The 16651-nt window shown below is 41.0% G+C and overlaps 1 protein-coding gene across 1 annotated transcript in view; it reads right to left on the reverse strand.

The window, feature by feature from the left end:
• Window positions 1-3580: 3580 nt before the first annotated feature.
• Window positions 3581-16651, reverse strand: part of LOC128358015 (ankyrin repeat domain-containing protein SOWAHA) — a 27764-nt gene continuing 14693 nt past the window's right edge. Inside the window, exons 4-10 of the mRNA XM_053318471.1 lie at window positions 16434-16490; window positions 15586-15687; window positions 10388-10402; window positions 8298-8390; window positions 6879-6951; window positions 6330-6425; window positions 3581-4870 (exon numbers count right to left, since the gene is read on the reverse strand). Coding sequence (XP_053174446.1) covers window positions 4695-4870; window positions 6330-6425; window positions 6879-6951; window positions 8298-8390; window positions 10388-10402; window positions 15586-15687; window positions 16434-16490 — 612 coding nt within the window. The 3' untranslated portion in view covers window positions 3581-4694. The remainder of the gene's footprint in view (window positions 4871-6329; window positions 6426-6878; window positions 6952-8297; window positions 8391-10387; window positions 10403-15585; window positions 15688-16433; window positions 16491-16651) is intronic.

Consider the following 16651-nt stretch of genomic DNA (forward strand, 5'->3'; position numbering starts at 1 on the left):
CGTTTACAGGAGAGAAAAGCGACCAAATGGAAGAAGATTGTCCTCAGTCCCCAAAGGAGATACAACACAAGATAGTAAAAAGAGGATAGAAATATCTGAGATAACACCTGGCCTATTCTTCTAGTGTTGAAACTCAATATCCTCCTTTATCTGCTAAATCTGCTGCATATTCCACATTTTAACGCACTAAACACACTCTTAAGTCACAATCCTGGTTTTGGGTAAAATGTAGCGTGACAGTGCAAGAGGCTAATAAGCAGGTCAGGACAATATGTTTAGGTGTGACCTCAATTACAGGCCATCCCCTACCTGCAAGCCAACAAAGGGACTAAACATGCAATTAGAATAGCTCATAGGTAGGTGTGAACAAGACAACAAAAGCCTAAAGAGAGCCCACAGAGCCTTCAACACCTATTCCTTGTTAGTTTATTTTTACTGCACTGGATACTGAAAGGGGAGAAAGTTGACCCATAGAAACTGAGCTTGGAGGAGGGGGAAGGAATTATATTTATTTTAAGGATTTTGTGTGAGGTTATCTGTAAGGAAAGATCTTTTTTTTTCTTTTTTTTAAAAAGAGAAGCTAAATTAAAAGATAAAAATGGGGCGTTTTAACTCAATTCAAAGCTACACCACAGGTCAAAATCCCAACAAAGAAAAATTCAAAGCAGAAATTTTAAGGAGAAGAATTTACATAGTGACAGCAAATCTATAATGCTCTCCAACCAGAACTCCAATTTTCCTCCCTAATGGGATTTTCCTGGGGCAGCAACACAAATGGAGAGATGTAAGCAAAGTGTGAATGTTATCAAGCTCTCCCACCTCTTTACTATCTAACCCCCTCTTCCCAGACCCCCTTCCACTCTTTGTCCTTTGTCATTACTCTTATCAGGACCACTCTATCATTCTCTCATAATAGTAGCGGCACTGAAACTGCTTGCAAATGTAAGTATGTCTTTGTTTAGGGCCGGGCAGGGGCCCGCCTCCCAGCTCCCTCCTGGGTGCAGCCTGATTGACGGCCCTCCGCTGAGTGAGTGACAGGCGGCGTTGGTTGGGTTGTGATGGCCGGTGTGACAGCTGGTGTGGCTGACGGTATCTCTCCCCCTGTGTTATGGGCCCCCGGTGGTTTCTGGGCCCCTGGGGTCCCCTCAACCTCAGTTTGCTGGAGCTCGGTCAGCGCAGCACCCCGGTGTGCTCGTCACTGCAGATCAGCTTGTTAGCTCGCTGCACCCTGTTTCTTTAACTCAGCTGCAAGTTTCTCCAGTGCATTAATAAGACAGAGGTGCCATTTGTCTCTGCAGGATGCTGCTGAGGGGAGCAGCAGTGGAAAAGATGCTCAGATTTCATAGTAAACTGAATTGAATTAACAAGCTGTTGATTTATCTCCCAAACTATATTCTCTTCTTTACCTTATTAATATTGTTGGCTCAATGCTCACTGCTCTTTAACTCAGGTGCAAGTTTTTTCTGCGCATAAGTACAGAAGAGCATTAAGAAGGCAGAGGAGGATGCTGCTGAAGGGTTATTTATGACAGTAACAGTGGAAAAGATGCACTGTTTTCATCAGGAACAAAGTTTAATTAAAAAGTATCGGATTCGTCCTTTTAATAAAAGTCAGTTTTTACCCTTTTTAACATTGTTGTCTTGCAGCACCCTGAGTTTATCTACCTGAGTTGTAAGTTTCTGTCTAGATTAATATAAACAGAGATTACATTTTCCTTGCCTGAGATGTTGTTATTTCTGAGTGTAACTGTGGCAGAGAACTTTTATAAAGAGCAAAATAGCAACAAAGTTAAATGCATTTATCTTTCTGGTGCAATTCAGTATTGCTACCTTGTTTCATTTCCAGTGAAAGAAAAGGTTTTAAAAGTGGGGTTATCTCCATTAAACGCAGAAACTGAAGTTCATGCGTCAATTATTTTCTCTCTATAGCCTCACAGAGAGCAGCTAATGAGGTTATTGGGCATCTGTGACGTGACATCTACATTTTGGCCTATTTGTGAAACAATGGTAACAAGGAAGCCAGGGACATCGGGCTCTGTGTTTCCCCAACTCAAAATAACAAAGCCTAGCAGCCGCTGGTGGGAGGCTGTGCTCTCATGGAAATGAGCAACCGAACCAACAATGTAGCGCCTAATCTCTTCAGAGAGAGGAATCAGTTACACAGCAGTATGCGCCCCTCAATGCTTTTCATTAGAGTCAGCGTGCTATTGAAACAGTCACTCCACCCCCCTGACTCACTCACACACAAACACACACATACATACATACGCACGCACACACACACACACACACACATACACACAACCCTCGTGTGTAGCCACAGGCCTTACTCATACATGCGCTACATACAAGGTGGCCCCCCCCACCAACAACAGAAGGGGTGAAATAAGTGGGGCAGAGGGTGGTATGGGGGTGCGAGGCCTCAAAGCATCGGATTAGAGTTAATGTGCCCTCCCTGGGTTATAATCTCTTCAGAGGGGGACTTTGTTTGAGGGGCTTGAGGGCAGTAAGATAAGTATCTATTACAGAAACTCCCTCTTATCCCCCCCCCCTGCAACATCCCCGCTTCAAAAATGAAGCACAAAAACACTTGCCTCTGTTCCCCTCTGTGTCGTCTGATATCCAAGACCCAAAAGCAAGTGCTGCCCTTTTCAGCTAATCTGGAATTAGGGGCTAAAGCCGTATGGAGAGTTAGCAGGGCCCATATTTACTCCATCTGTAGCCCGCAAAGTCAGGTAGTTAAAGTAAGATCAAAGGCAGCTTAAAAAACAAGGTTATTGTGCAAGAAAGAAGAGGGGGGAAAAAGCATTACCACAAGTTGTTCTTCTATTCTGTTCAGCGTGAAGAGAAACTGTGGTGTGAGCAGCAAAGTCTCTCAGTATGAAGATGGAGGTTTTGTGTAGATCATCCCAGTGGAGAAGTAGATACACACTGGTATAATACTGTGTTAAAAGTGAACAATACAGGTGCATAGTGGGATAAAATACAGGAATACAGCTTGATATAAAATACAGTTTAATACCAAAATATCTTCATTATATATAAATAATGTGCAAAGGATGTAACAGAGGCAGGCTCTTCAGATTAGATTATACAATTCACTTGTATTTGGCACTGTATTATAAACAAATAGTTGCAATGAGCTTCTTCCACAACAAATGAGACAAGAGAATAAAACAAAAAGCCCTTTTAAAACCCGACTGAATCATTCAGAAGACACAGATTCACAATGTGATAGTGCAAAACTTCCTATGCAGAAGTTAACATAGCGCTCGGATACGCGAGGGGGGTCAACGACATAAAATACAATCAGCGCTTTGATGTGAGACAGAGCTGCTCAGAGGTCAGATTATTTGCCCCCCAAACTGGAGGAACGTCAGGTAAATAATTCAAAAATGTCATTTAAGATGTGAGAAAAGCTGCATCACAACTCAACACTGAGCAAGGATATGACAAACTGAAGCTGATGAAACTCACTAACTAGCACTGAACCTAACTGAACCTAGCTGAACTAACCTGAACCTTTGCAGTGGTGATAAAATGCAGCTTTTACTTTCTTTTTCCTGCCTGCTGCACTCAGACATAAAGAAACACACTGATGGTTTTGTAAGTTTAGGGTCCGTTAACTAAAAATCTTAAACACTTTTTCACACTATCTCCAAGTTACAAAGTGTAGTGAATTTTTTTTTTAATGATTTCCAAACTTTCTGAGCAGCCATCATCTCTCATTAATTTCAACTTTCAGAGAGGTCACACCAATGTTTTACGATTTCATGATAATTCAGTTGCAAGCCAGATTCCTTGATGGTGCATTCAGGGACATTATCAAAAAATAAGAGATTTACAACTTTGCCTACAACACGAACAGCAAGTACAAACAAATACCTTGCTGAATTTAGAATGCTGGTATTTCCCGCTAGCACCTGAATGCACCATCAAGGAAATCCCAATGTACAATTGCCTTACCATTAAATGACAATATAATTTTGATTTATTTTGATATTAAAACAATAAGTGTGATATGTAATTAACATTCTCACTATAATAAATTAGCTTTAGTGTCTCTGCAAATTGTTTTAATGCCAAACTGACATGAATCTAAATCACTATGTAGGAGGGGTTCATTTTATTTTTAACATGGGAAAAACATACAAAACCATAAAGCATGATCCTAAAAGATAAGTCTGCTGATTAAACATGTAGATAAAACCTGATACTGACAGAAAATTGCCAGCATTATCCTTTAAACCTGGAACCTCTCGCTGAGATTTAAAGTCAATTTAGACACTTAAACACAAACTAAAGTGATGGAAAGTTTAATGAACCATGGGACCTGAGCTCATTTGAAATTGTGAGGCATGTAGTAGCTCCATGAGTAACATTTAGCAACATTTTTAAACAATTTAAAGGCTTTAGAGAGAAATACTCTGACGGTAAGCATAAATATTGGTAATACACACATACGAATAGCCTCACCTGGAACACTTCCTGTTCAATATTAAAGCCTGTGTGTGTTCAGTGTTTCAGTACATCTGCGAACATGTGGGATTGTGTCAGCAAGCGTTGGTATGAAAGGTTTGAGTGTACGCCCTTGGTATATACACGTAGGTTTTACATTATGTGTGTAGGTGTGAATGTGTGAAAGTGTAACAGAGCGAGCAGAGTCATAAATCCTCCCTTGGTGTCTGTTGTTCCTCAGCGGGAGAACTTCCTGGGTCTGAAAGCGGGGAGGGAGAGCTGCTGCTGCGGCGCCGTCCTCTCCTCTTCTATCGGAGCCAGCTCCTCCGCCGAGCCCCACTTCTTCTTGGAGTGGAACAACGACGCCAACTTCCTGTTCCTGTTTCGCTCTCTGGCCTGAGTGACTTGAAACGCTGAGATCACGAGAAACACAAGTCAGTGTGGAAAGGGTTAAAACCCGGCAAAGTTAACTTAACCCTCCTGTTGTCCTCGTGTCAAGGAAGGAAGGAAGGAAAGGAGGGAGGAAGGAAGGAAGGAAGGAAGGAAGGAGGCAAGGAAAGAAGGGAGGGAGGGAGGGAGAAGGGAAAAGAGGAAGGAAAGAAGGACAGAGGAAAGGAGGTAGGGGGGAGGAAAGAAGGAAAGAAAGAGAGGGAGGGAGGGAGAAAGGAAAAGAGGAAGGCAAGAAGGAAGGAGGGAAGGAAGGAAGGAAGGAAGGAAGGAAGGAAGGAAAGAAAGGAGAGAGGAAGGAAGGGAAGGAAGGGAGGAAAGAAGGAACGAACGAAAGGAGGGAGGAAGGAAGGAAGAGAAGGAAAGAAGACACAGTCAAAACAGACGGGGTCAATTTGACCCGGGAGGATGACAGGAAGGTTAAAGTGTGAGATTTTTTTTACATCTTGATAGCAAAACTGATACGCTTGGACGTTCTTGACACTTTTAAAGGTGTTAAAGGGTTACTTTACACTAGTAAAGGTGATGTAATCAATATTTTATAGTCATATTGGAGATTCAACTTTCAGACATCAGAAAATATAAAAGTTTTAATATAAAAGTTTAAACATTTAAACATTTTGGGAAATGCTGAAAGTTACAGGAGAAGGTTTATACCACTTTTATATCAGTTAAATAGTTAGCTTAGCTTAGCATAAAGACTGTAAACAGGTGGAAACAGCTAGCCATGGCACCGCTAACACTCACTAATTAATTAAGTTTTAATACAAACTGTGTAATGCAATTAAACAAAGTGTAAAAATCATATATTTGATCCTTGCCGGGTGCAGTGACTTCCTCGTAACAGACACAATACTGCAGGAAGTGACATTAAACACACAACTTATTGCTTTTACACTTGAGTTTTTGCAACTAATTAGATAAAACATGTCACTTTTTGAGCTTTACAGGTGTTGGTAGGTAGATATTATTCACCTATATTGACAGAGCCAGGTTAGCTCTTTCCTCTGTTTCCAGTCTTAATGCTAAGCTATGCTAATCGGCTGCAGCTTTATATTCAACTGACAGACATGAAAGTGGTATCAGTCTTCTCATCTAACTCTCAGCAAGAAAAGCAAATAACTGCGTTTCCCTGAATGTCCAACTATTCCTTAATAGCGGCTAATTTGATTTGTTAGACACATTTACTTAAATCAAAGTTTTGGTCACAAGATGTTTAGTTGTTGCTGATTTGTACTGTAAATACAATTACAGGATTTATATCTTACTTGATTTCATTAAAAAGCTTCAAACTCATCAAACAAAAAGCTACAGTATCATCCAGGCACAACTTTTACTCATAGCATTAAAATGAAATAGTTTTTTTTTTTTTTTACGATACATCAAATTATACTTAATTCAGAAGCAAAACTCTGAAACACTCACGTAGCTCACACTCTTCCTCTGGACCTTCTGGTTCTTTGATGTTCAGATAATGGAGGGCAAGATGTCCACTGTAGTCCCTTAAGTTTTCTTTAGCTCCTAGATAAGAGAGAAAAAAAGATAAATCTGTGTAAAGTGAAACTCGTCGTGGAAACCAGCAGGTATGCTACTTTACTGACACCTGACACCAAGAGCTTAAAGGAACAAACAAAGATCCACAAAGATAAACAACAAACACCTGATTGAGATCTGTGTCCCTTCTCTCTCTCTAGCTGAGTGACAGATGTCTTAATGTAAAGTCATGTAAATAGTAGTGATAGTATCATTATTTACATTTACATCAGTTTAGTTTAGTTTATTTGGATCCCCATTAGCTGTTACCCAGGCAACAGCTACTCTTCCTGGGGTCAGTAATTTAACTTTTTTGATTACCTGAATTTTATCTGTAATTTTAATGCTTTTGAGCCTCATATGCTATGTGTAATACCACTATCATGGATTCATGGAGATGTTATTCTTATAATAAACAGGTTAAATAAAAGTATTTTTTACCATATGACTGTACGAGCAGGTCAAGAATATGTTGATGACCGTGTAACGCTGCGATGTGTAAAGGTGTATATCCCTGTGGAGTAAAAACAAAGAGTAAAACATAAAGAAAAAGTTCTGTTCTGTTTCCTTGGAGACACTTGGTGATGAAACCATGGCAACAACAAGAACCCTAACAACACTCACTTGACACACTTGGCACATAAAGAGTATAGAGGCAGTTTAAAATGTTTGACACCCTTTTGATATTTTTCAGGGGAATAACTTTTGCAAAGTGCTCCGAGAGTGTAGTACCTACCCCCTAGAGGAGTTTCCCAGGCCCGAAGGCAGCCAATGAAAACAGCATGGGAAAAAAAATATACAAATTAGCAAAGGTTATGGAAACACGAGATAATGATAAAAACATAATTGCAAGGTAATTCGGGTGAAAATTGCATACTTTTAAGAGTTGTGCATGCCGGCACATAGACGCACTGTTTTGGGAAACAATTAACATGACATGACATGATTTATTAGCGGAGTACTCCCGCGGCCCCAACAACACGTGCTGCTGTAATACATTTGCACAGCTGGATCTTCACAGAGATCACTGAGGGACATTACATCATCGGCGGGGGCACAACAGGAGGAACCCGGCCGCCATGTTGTTGTCATGTTCTTCTTTATCAAAATCAAACCTACGTACCCATCAGCTCCTGATAAAAGCCTCGATACTCACATGCTGCAAGAAAGAGAAGAATTAAGTGAATGATTCACGTCATAGAGAAGCAAACTGCAATGTGTTGGTGCATTAAAGGGACACTCCAACAGTTTTACATATACATCAGTTAAATGTTTGAAACTTGTATTATTTCTTCTGTGGCTCTTTAGTTTAGTTAGGTTTGAGCCTTAGAATAGTCTATATAGTCAGTCAGTAAAGTCAGAAAACCAGTTCTGGCCACTGATTGCAATACCAGTTGATAAAAAACACACAGTGCTGAGTGTGCGGCTGATTCAATGAGACGCAAATAAGACACATCTGCCAATAAACAGGATATTACTACAACTTTCACACTGTTTTAGTTTCACACCATCTTGGATTTGGAAGTCGGGGCTGGTGAGGTTCGTCCGACTTTCAGAGTCAGAGATCCCACTTCAAATTTCCGAAATTCTGACTTTCTAGTACAACTGGAAAGCACCATTCATCTCTCTATAAAGACACTGTTGAGTTGCATTATGGGAAACGTAGGATCCAGTATGTTAAGAGTTTGTCCCCCACTGGAGAATAAGAGTCACCATATTTCAGCCTCTGCTGCTTCAGCTTTAAGCCGTTCTTATTTTAATTTGTCTTAAATAAAAAATATGTAAGAGTAAATAGCTGGAGTGCCCCTTTAAAGTCATTGATCAAATTTAAAAGAAGAAAAGAAAGAAAAGGAAAATTGCACTCACTGATTTAGTGTTGACGTCGGCACCGGCGTTAACCACCAGAGCTGCCATGTCCTCGTTGCCATGTTTGGCGGCCCAGTGCAGAGCTGTCTGTGGACGAGAAGGAAAAGAAGAGAAGTTATTCATGAGAGATTCGTCTCCACGGCGATATGGGCACAAATCACAATAACCAAAAACCTTGATATCAATATTTTGTATATTGATATCAATATATCAATATTATATTGTGCTGTGCAATAAGATTTTTGATAAATAATCATCAGTAATGTGGATATAACGACTTTGTGGATAAAGGCAGATAATAGAAGAGTCCGTTCAGCTCAGAACATTACATTTATACTGTAATTCAGCCTTTAAAAACAGGAAAAGACTAAACATATTTCATATCACGATTAGGGTTGCAAAAGGGCGGAAAATACATTTCTGGTAAATTTCCAGAAACTTTCCATGGGAAGTTAAGATGGGGAATTAACAGGAAGTAACTGGACATTTATACAAACTGTATCAACTGCATACAAACATAACTATAAACATTTAATTTAGTCTTTTAACAGGATTTTGACTGATTTAATTGTGATCAGAACTTTAATCAATTCTTTCATTGAACAACTAAAAACATGAATGTTGAGTAAAATAAACATTTTCCCTTCTAGTAATCATGTGTGCATGTGACGGAGGAATGCACAGTGCATGTAAGTGATGTGCTATGTGCATGTGAATGAGGAATAAGGGAGATATTCAACTGTATTAGCATTAAATCTGGTTGTTTTAACCACGATTATGCTGCAAGATGCTACATTTAAGTCCCTGTTATAAGCTAACATGCAATTTTGTAAATTCCCGTTAATTCCCATCTATCCATATCCATAAACTATCACAATATCGATTTATTGCCCAGCCCTAGTCAATCTCCACTACAGTGATGTGATCAGCTGTCAGTCATGATAATTACTGCAGCATCATTACAAGACGTCTGCGCTGTGCAGGGTGGCCTCTTATTGGCTGCACGAGGGCAGAAGACGGCCAGCTGCGCACAGAGGGGAGTGGGAGAATGGAGGGATGGTGAGACGGAGGGATGGAGGGATGGAGAGAGGGTTTCCTGCCATCTAACGGAGGCTAATTACAAAACAACACAGCACTGTGCCCACAGTTGGAGGGAGGGGAGGGGAGTAGAGGGGAGGGGGGGGGCCCGGGCCAACTGTCACAGCGGGGGAAGATTGATGATGTTAGTGTGACCCGCAGAGGGGAGACCCACCCAGACATCACCGCACTACTGTCAGCGCACGTCAAGCAGAGGGGGGAAACACAAGGGCCCCCGCCACACTAAAGATACACCCGCCTGCAAACATACTCTACGTGTGTGTGTGTGTGTGTGTGTGTGTGTGTGTGTGTGTGTGTAGATGTGAAAATAATAGACACACGTGTTTGTAGCAGAAGTCAAATGCAAACCACATCCACCTGTTTGAGCCGAACTGTGATCTCCTCTGTTTTTCCTGCACGCTTTAAGCTGTGTAATTATCTGCTATCAACAGGTGAAAGCGGAGCGTGAGTGCAGATGTCGGAGTGAGAAACCACATTTATCCCCGTCTGAGTCTGACCCCTTAACACGATGAATCAAACAGTAACCATTTGAGAATTACTTATTAACTGTGGATGGATGGAAACCTTGTAACCTCCATTTTTTTGGAGGCTTTCATGCTTGAAAACTACTTTTCGGACCTTTTGAGAAGTTGGTCTCTATCAGACGGCTAAAATCTGGAGCATTTGTAGGAGCTCATTACGTTAGCTTAACTAAAACAGTCGGATATAAGAAGCTAAAATGATAACTTTGAATGTATATTTAAAGTCTGTTTTATTACAGAATCAGTTAGTAACCTTATAGTCTCCTTTTTTTTAGGCTTTCATGCCTGAAAACTACTTTTTGGAGCTCCTGAGAAGTTGTTTGTAGGAGCTTATTAGGTTAGCTTAACTAAAACAGGCAGATATAAGAATCTAAAATGATAACTTTGAATGTATATTTAAAGCCTGTTTTATTACAGTTATTATACAGTTTTTGTAATATCTGAAATGTGTCACCTGAATCACACATTGCTCAAATAATCCTCAATAAAAACGAAGCTTGTTAGCCGCTAACTACACGAAGCTAAAAACAGTCACAGCACTAATAGCATTGCTGTTTGATCACTCTTGCTGAATCAACACCTGATGAGATGAGATCTGACACCCAGGTGGCTTATTTTATATAAATTTGACAGATTCTTCCTTAAAGTTTGTGTCACTCTTCATCTCAAACTTTACATTCCCACTGTTTGTGCCTCTCATGTATCACCATTACATCTCAGTCACAGAGCTAAGTGCTGGAAATAGATTTACTCCGCAATTTTTGATAAAAATCAACACTTAAAGCTGCAGTATGAACATTTTTTCTTCTATATTTTTTAATTGAAATATGCTCCAAAGCATGTGTTAATGTAGAGAAGTGTTGTCAAAAGCTTCTTCAGCAGTACAGCAATCAGAGAAGGCCAAAGTCAACGCAATTCTAGCTCCTACTCCTCTCACACCGAGGCTCTAAGTTAGCATTAGCTGTTGGAAAGTGTCACTATGGCTTACTAATGATACCTCCAATCTAAGAGCTCAGTTTCTTCCAAAAAAAAATCATAAATCAAGTGTGTGCAATCACAACAGGGCAGCAAACTGTAGCTTTAACGCTATTTTGAATGTATTTCAAGAATCCTGAAAGACTTCTGTATCTATCTGAATATACAAAATAGTCTGTTTGCTGCAAATGAAAAAGATTATTTAACTTTTTTCCTGCTGAGTTGCAACAACGAATTATGAATGAATTAATATTTTCTTGCATAGTAGAAAAAGAGCAAACTTATGCAATTCACAGCTTCCCTGAGAGAGAAAGAGGAAAAACAAACAGTCGTAACCTGAGAAACAAGTTAAATATCTTTCTTATTGTCCAGCAGCTCTTTCCTCCAGATGGTTAACACTTCAGAACAACAGTAAGTGTTGTTCACAAACAGCACTGTGTATTTATCTCTCAGGGAACCTGAAACTTAGCTCTCTGACTCGAATGTCATGTGATACGTGAGAAGCACAAACCAGAGGGGGGCGAAAACACACTTTCTCCAACATGACACACACAAGTCCTTTTGTGTTTCGCGTCGAGAGCCGAAGCATCAAGTGCAACAAACATGTCCAACAGCTGGCAACAGAAAAATGTCTCCTTGTATCCACTGAGGAGGGGAATGAGGAAGTGATATGTAGGTACGCATCTATGTGTCGGCCGTCTGGGAGACAGATTGTGATAGATGCTGTCTGGCTCGAGTATCTCCATCTCTTTTGTCTGCTCGCTGTCATGTCCGAAGACAGATTGACCAGAGGGCCGTTTGACAGACAGCTCGGCGGGTCTCCCGGTGGGCAGGAGTGATGGACGAGGCCGAACAGGATGCAGTGTCTTCCCTTTCCTGCGCCTCTCGTTTCAGTTCCTGCTCACCGGGGAGGCGAGCAGGAACACCCCCCCCCCCCCTCCCCTTCTTCTCCCCACCTGTCCGATCACTCAAGAGAGGAAAGCGGTGGCTAAAGAGGGGCTCGAATCAGCGGGAGACACAATGGCTAATGTGCCTGACACTTTTCCTGGATGTGGAGGAAGATAGAGAGGAGTGATGGGCTAATGATGTACTTACAAACTGTGTGGCAGAGGAAGTCCGTCACAGCGGGAGCAGAGGACGACGTCCAGAGAGGAGAGCAGGGAGAGAAAAGGAGACAGGTTAGATATTTGAGGATGTAAAAAATATGTTATTATTATTATTATTGTTATTATTCAAAAGGAGTCACAGTCATTGATTTTTTGTTTCATGTCGTTTGACGATCAGCTGACTGTCAGAGGGAGCGTCGTACTCAATCAACCAGCTGTCAGGTAATATCAGGTGAGGAACTGTAAGTGACAGTCGCTCTTTTTTGGTTTTTGTAGTCATACGTTTTTTTGACCGCTTGAATTTGGTGACTTTGAGTTCATTTTTCGTCCATTAACCTTTGTGTCGTCCTCCTGGGTCAAATTTATCTTTATCTGTTTTGACTCTTTTCTTTTCTTTCTTTCTTTCTTTCTTTCTTTCTTTCTTTCTGTCTTTCTTCCTTCCTTCCTTCTTTCCTCTGTCCGTCTTTCCTTCCTTCCTCCCTCCTACCTTCCTTCTTTCCTCTGTCCTCCTTTCCTTCCATCTTCCTCCCTACCATCCTTCCTTCCTCCTTTCCTTCTTTCTTCCTCCCTTCCATTCTTCCTTCCTCCTTTCCTTCCTCCTTTCCTTCCTCCATTCCATTCTTCCTTCCTTCCTTCCTTTCCTTCCTTTCCTTCCTTCCTTCCTTTCCTTCCTCCCTTCCTTCTTTCCTCTGTCCTTCTTTCTTTCCTTCCTCCCTCCTTCCTCCCTTCCTTCCTTCCTTACTTGACTCGAGGACAACAGGAGGGTTAATTTGACTTGTCTGCTTTTCTTCTACTGGTAAGAAAAAAGGCTGTGTTACAGTAAAAATGTAACTTTTCTGAACTTAACAGACTCTTCTATTGACTACCTTCATCCACTTACTCATTCTATCCACATTACTGAGGATTATTAATCAAAAATCTCTTTGTATAAATATTTTGTGAAAGCACCGATGTTCCTCCCTACATCTACAGTATTGTCGAAATGTCGATATTGAGATATTTGTTTAAAGTATTGTGATATTTGATTCCGCCCACATCGCCCAGCCCTACGTGACAGAAGTGTCTCATAAATACGACAACAGGAAAGGAATCGTGGACTCTGTGTGTCGTTTGAGCATGTCGACCCTAAAATACGAAACCAAAAGGGACAATACGCGCTTTTATTAGATTTAGTCGTTTCATATCTTCACTTTCAAGCGAGCTCACCTCAAAGCTACTGTTTGAAAAGCATATCTCTAAAAAAAAAAAACGCCTGATCCTAACGAACATTTGGTCAGAACAGGAAACACTTAAGTTCTCCCAGGATGAAGCGTAATCCCTTCAGTCCTGCTCAAACATCTAGATTTAGAGCTGCTCGGGGTTTCGTATACTTAACAAGCAAAGTGAGAACATGATGAAAGCAGATCAAACACCATACAGTGACTCCTGGTTTGATCTGGTTCTCATGGGTCCTGGACTTTTTCTGTTTTTTTGTTCTTATTATTCTAGGTGAAGTATCTCGTATGTGTGTGTGTGTGTGTGTGTGTGTGTGTGTGTGTGTGTGTGTGTGCTATCTGTGGAAAAGCATCCACCTACTGCAGAACAGGCCAAAACTAAAGGGAACATCAAAGAGGCCCGAGGGGGACTTAGCACCTTCCCAGGGACACAACCAGCATTGTTCTACAATTAATCCCAGCCTGCTCTATTACTTTCAGATTATCTTTAAGTGGGTGAAGTCTTTGTGGGGCATTAAGGCTTCTCCTTAATCCGCTCCAAGCCCCCCCCCACCCCTCCTTCTCCCCACCATCTCCCTACACTTCAATGGCGGCCATGCTATCTTGTCCGGGTGGGGATAGCGGAGGCTTAGGGCGACTCTTAGAAGGTGGTCCGCCATGGCCACAGGACAGTGTGAGAACTGTGACACAGGGGAGGGACAACAAACATGAGCTCAAATCTCTTAAGCGCACAGGGAGACAAATAAAAGGATTTGGGTTGTCAGGGGGCACAGGAGCTAAAAAGCTATCTTTCATAATCCTTTTGATAGTGGACCTTTGAAATGCATGATCTGGATGTTTTAACACAGGGTTCTCAGAATACTATTAAGGGGAAAAATCTCAACAACAGAATGAGCTTGTGAGAGTTATATATAGCAGGTTTTGAGAGCGGGGAGTTTAGTATTGTTTGGTATCAACGGTGGATAAATCAGAAAACACAAGAGTTGTTTTTAGGGCAGGTACGCTCTGTGTTATAGCTGTGAATGAACATCCACTTCAACAGGAAAGCTGTGGGTGGGTTAGGTTATTAGATAAAAAGGTGGAGACAGAAGTATGAGTGATTAAAAAAAAAACTTACCCCCTGAGAAGGACGGTCATGGTCACAGTCGGGAGGGTCAAAATGAGAAAAGAAGAAGCTTTAAGTCTGATACAACTCATAATAGATAACATTAAAAACAATATTAACTATACAACATGCAACAGGTTTTAGTACTTTATCAAATACTCACTGAGGTGAAGTCCTGGTTTGACCCAAAAAAAATAAAAACACAAAGAGAACATATTAGTCAAACAATGAATTAGTGATTCAAACCAGTTTTTACCGAAAAAGTGTCTTTTTTTAAGTTTTGTTCAGGACAATTCTGTTAATTTAAACATTAATTTGGGTTTTATTTGGATAGTTTTGGTCAGTTATAATAACAGTGCAATCACCGAACTGAAGTCAGACGGAGCATGAAACACGAAACAGTCAAATAATCAGAGTTTAAATCAGATTATTTAAATCACTTTATTTGGAGGTGAAAGCTTTTATCTCATAGGCCACGCTGGATTTGGGTTTTACAATCATTGTATGAGGTTCAACACATTTCAGTGGGAATTAATTAATGAATTTGATTAGTTTGTTGAAAATGGGCTCTACTTAATGCTTTATTACTACTTTACTTCATTATCACAATATATCTGATGTATCTATACAGCGAAATCTGGTGGAAATCTTCTGCTGATTGACAGACTTGAGGTAAAGACTTCTATATCAAAGAGAACCATAAAGTCAAATTTTCCATAAGTTATGTTTCTATATATAATATTCACAAACTGTATTATTAGAGGGAGGATGGCTTGCTGCAGGTATTGATTTAGCTTATTTACATCTTGAACAGTTTGAACATTGATAAAATATTTTGTCAAAATTAAAAAAAAAAAAAAGGTGGAAGAAAACAGAAATGTGTCACTTTAATTAAAAAGTGCATTTTTCACTTTGCTGTGGAAACTATTACACATATTTTTTGGGATAGTTTTTCTTCACTAATTAACATCTTAAAGTACAAGTTGACATGCTACCAATGGCTCTTTCTATCGGTCACATGACCCTTGAAAGTCAGTTTTGGTAATCATTTGCTCCTCTCCTTATTTTTTCTCTTTCATATAAACTTTGCTAACCAATTAGTTTAAAACCTGGCTGATTATCTTCCCCATCTGACTTTTTTATAGTGATATCGCCGGACTCCCAGATTTCCAGATATTATTACCACTAGGACTGATGGCCAAAAATATAAAAAAATAAGATCCAATTTGTAATTAACTGTCCTTTCAGATGATGAGGTGCTACCTTTTTGTTTGCTAGTGTCGGGTCCTGTCTGAGCAGCTGAGAGAGGTCAGGGACTCGAGCACCGGCAGCGGAGTAGATCCACTCCTTCTCTATTGGATCCAGCTGAGAGAGGGGGGGAGAGGGGGGGGGGGGAGAGGGAAAGAGAGAGAAGAGAGAGGAGTGAGAGAGAGAGAGGAGAGAGAGAGAGGGAGAGAGAGAAAGGAGAGAGAGAGGGGAGAGAAGTGAGAGAGAGAGAGGAGAGAAGGGAGAGAGAGAGAGAGAGAGAGGAGAGAGAGGGAGAGAGAGGAGAGAGAGACACAGAGAGGGGTTGAGAGAGAAAGAGAGAGAGAGGAGTGAGAGAGAGAGAGAGAGAGGAGAGAGACAGAGAGGGGGAGAGAGAGGGAGAGAGAGAGAGAGGAGAGAGAGCGAGGGAGAGAGAGAGAAGAGAGAGAGAGGGGAGAGAAGTGAGAGAGAGAGAGGAGAGAAGGGAGAGAGAGAGAGAGAGAGAGAGGGGGGTGTCAGATCAGACTTGCCATGTGCACATACACACAAACACAAACACACCCTAGAGTCCACATCCTGTTGTGGGCTCGTTTGATAGTGCTGAAGCTACAAGCCTCTAATCCATTTCCTACAAACGACTGTGACTCACAGCCAACCGACACACTGCGGGGGGAGACACCCATGATCACACCGAGTTCAACCGTTCAACTTTTACTACAGCTGTTACTGTTACTGTCTGACAACCACAGGAAGACCAAACCTCTAAAGTTCCTGTGTCACTGAGAAAGAAAAAAAAAGAAAAAAGATACTTATCTCAAATGTTAAAATGCTTGTTTTGAATAAGAGAAGAAGTGAAGAGGACTTACAGCGACAGCAGTGGAGCCCATACTGCCCGTCCCCTCCTCGTCCTGCTCCGACTCCGACTGAAAGATAGAAAGAGAGACGAAATGAGACGGACTATTACTCAATGGTGACAAAAGTGGCTCAAATAAACTGTATCAGTCATACATTTCACACATCACGCACACACACACACACACACAGAATCCCTCTCTCCCCCTTCTCTCTCTCTCCCTCAGCTTCT

Source organism: Scomber japonicus, chromosome 4 (assembly GCF_027409825.1).
Source record: "Scomber japonicus isolate fScoJap1 chromosome 4, fScoJap1.pri, whole genome shotgun sequence".
In the NCBI taxonomy this organism is placed as follows: Eukaryota; Metazoa; Chordata; class Actinopteri; order Scombriformes; family Scombridae; genus Scomber; species Scomber japonicus.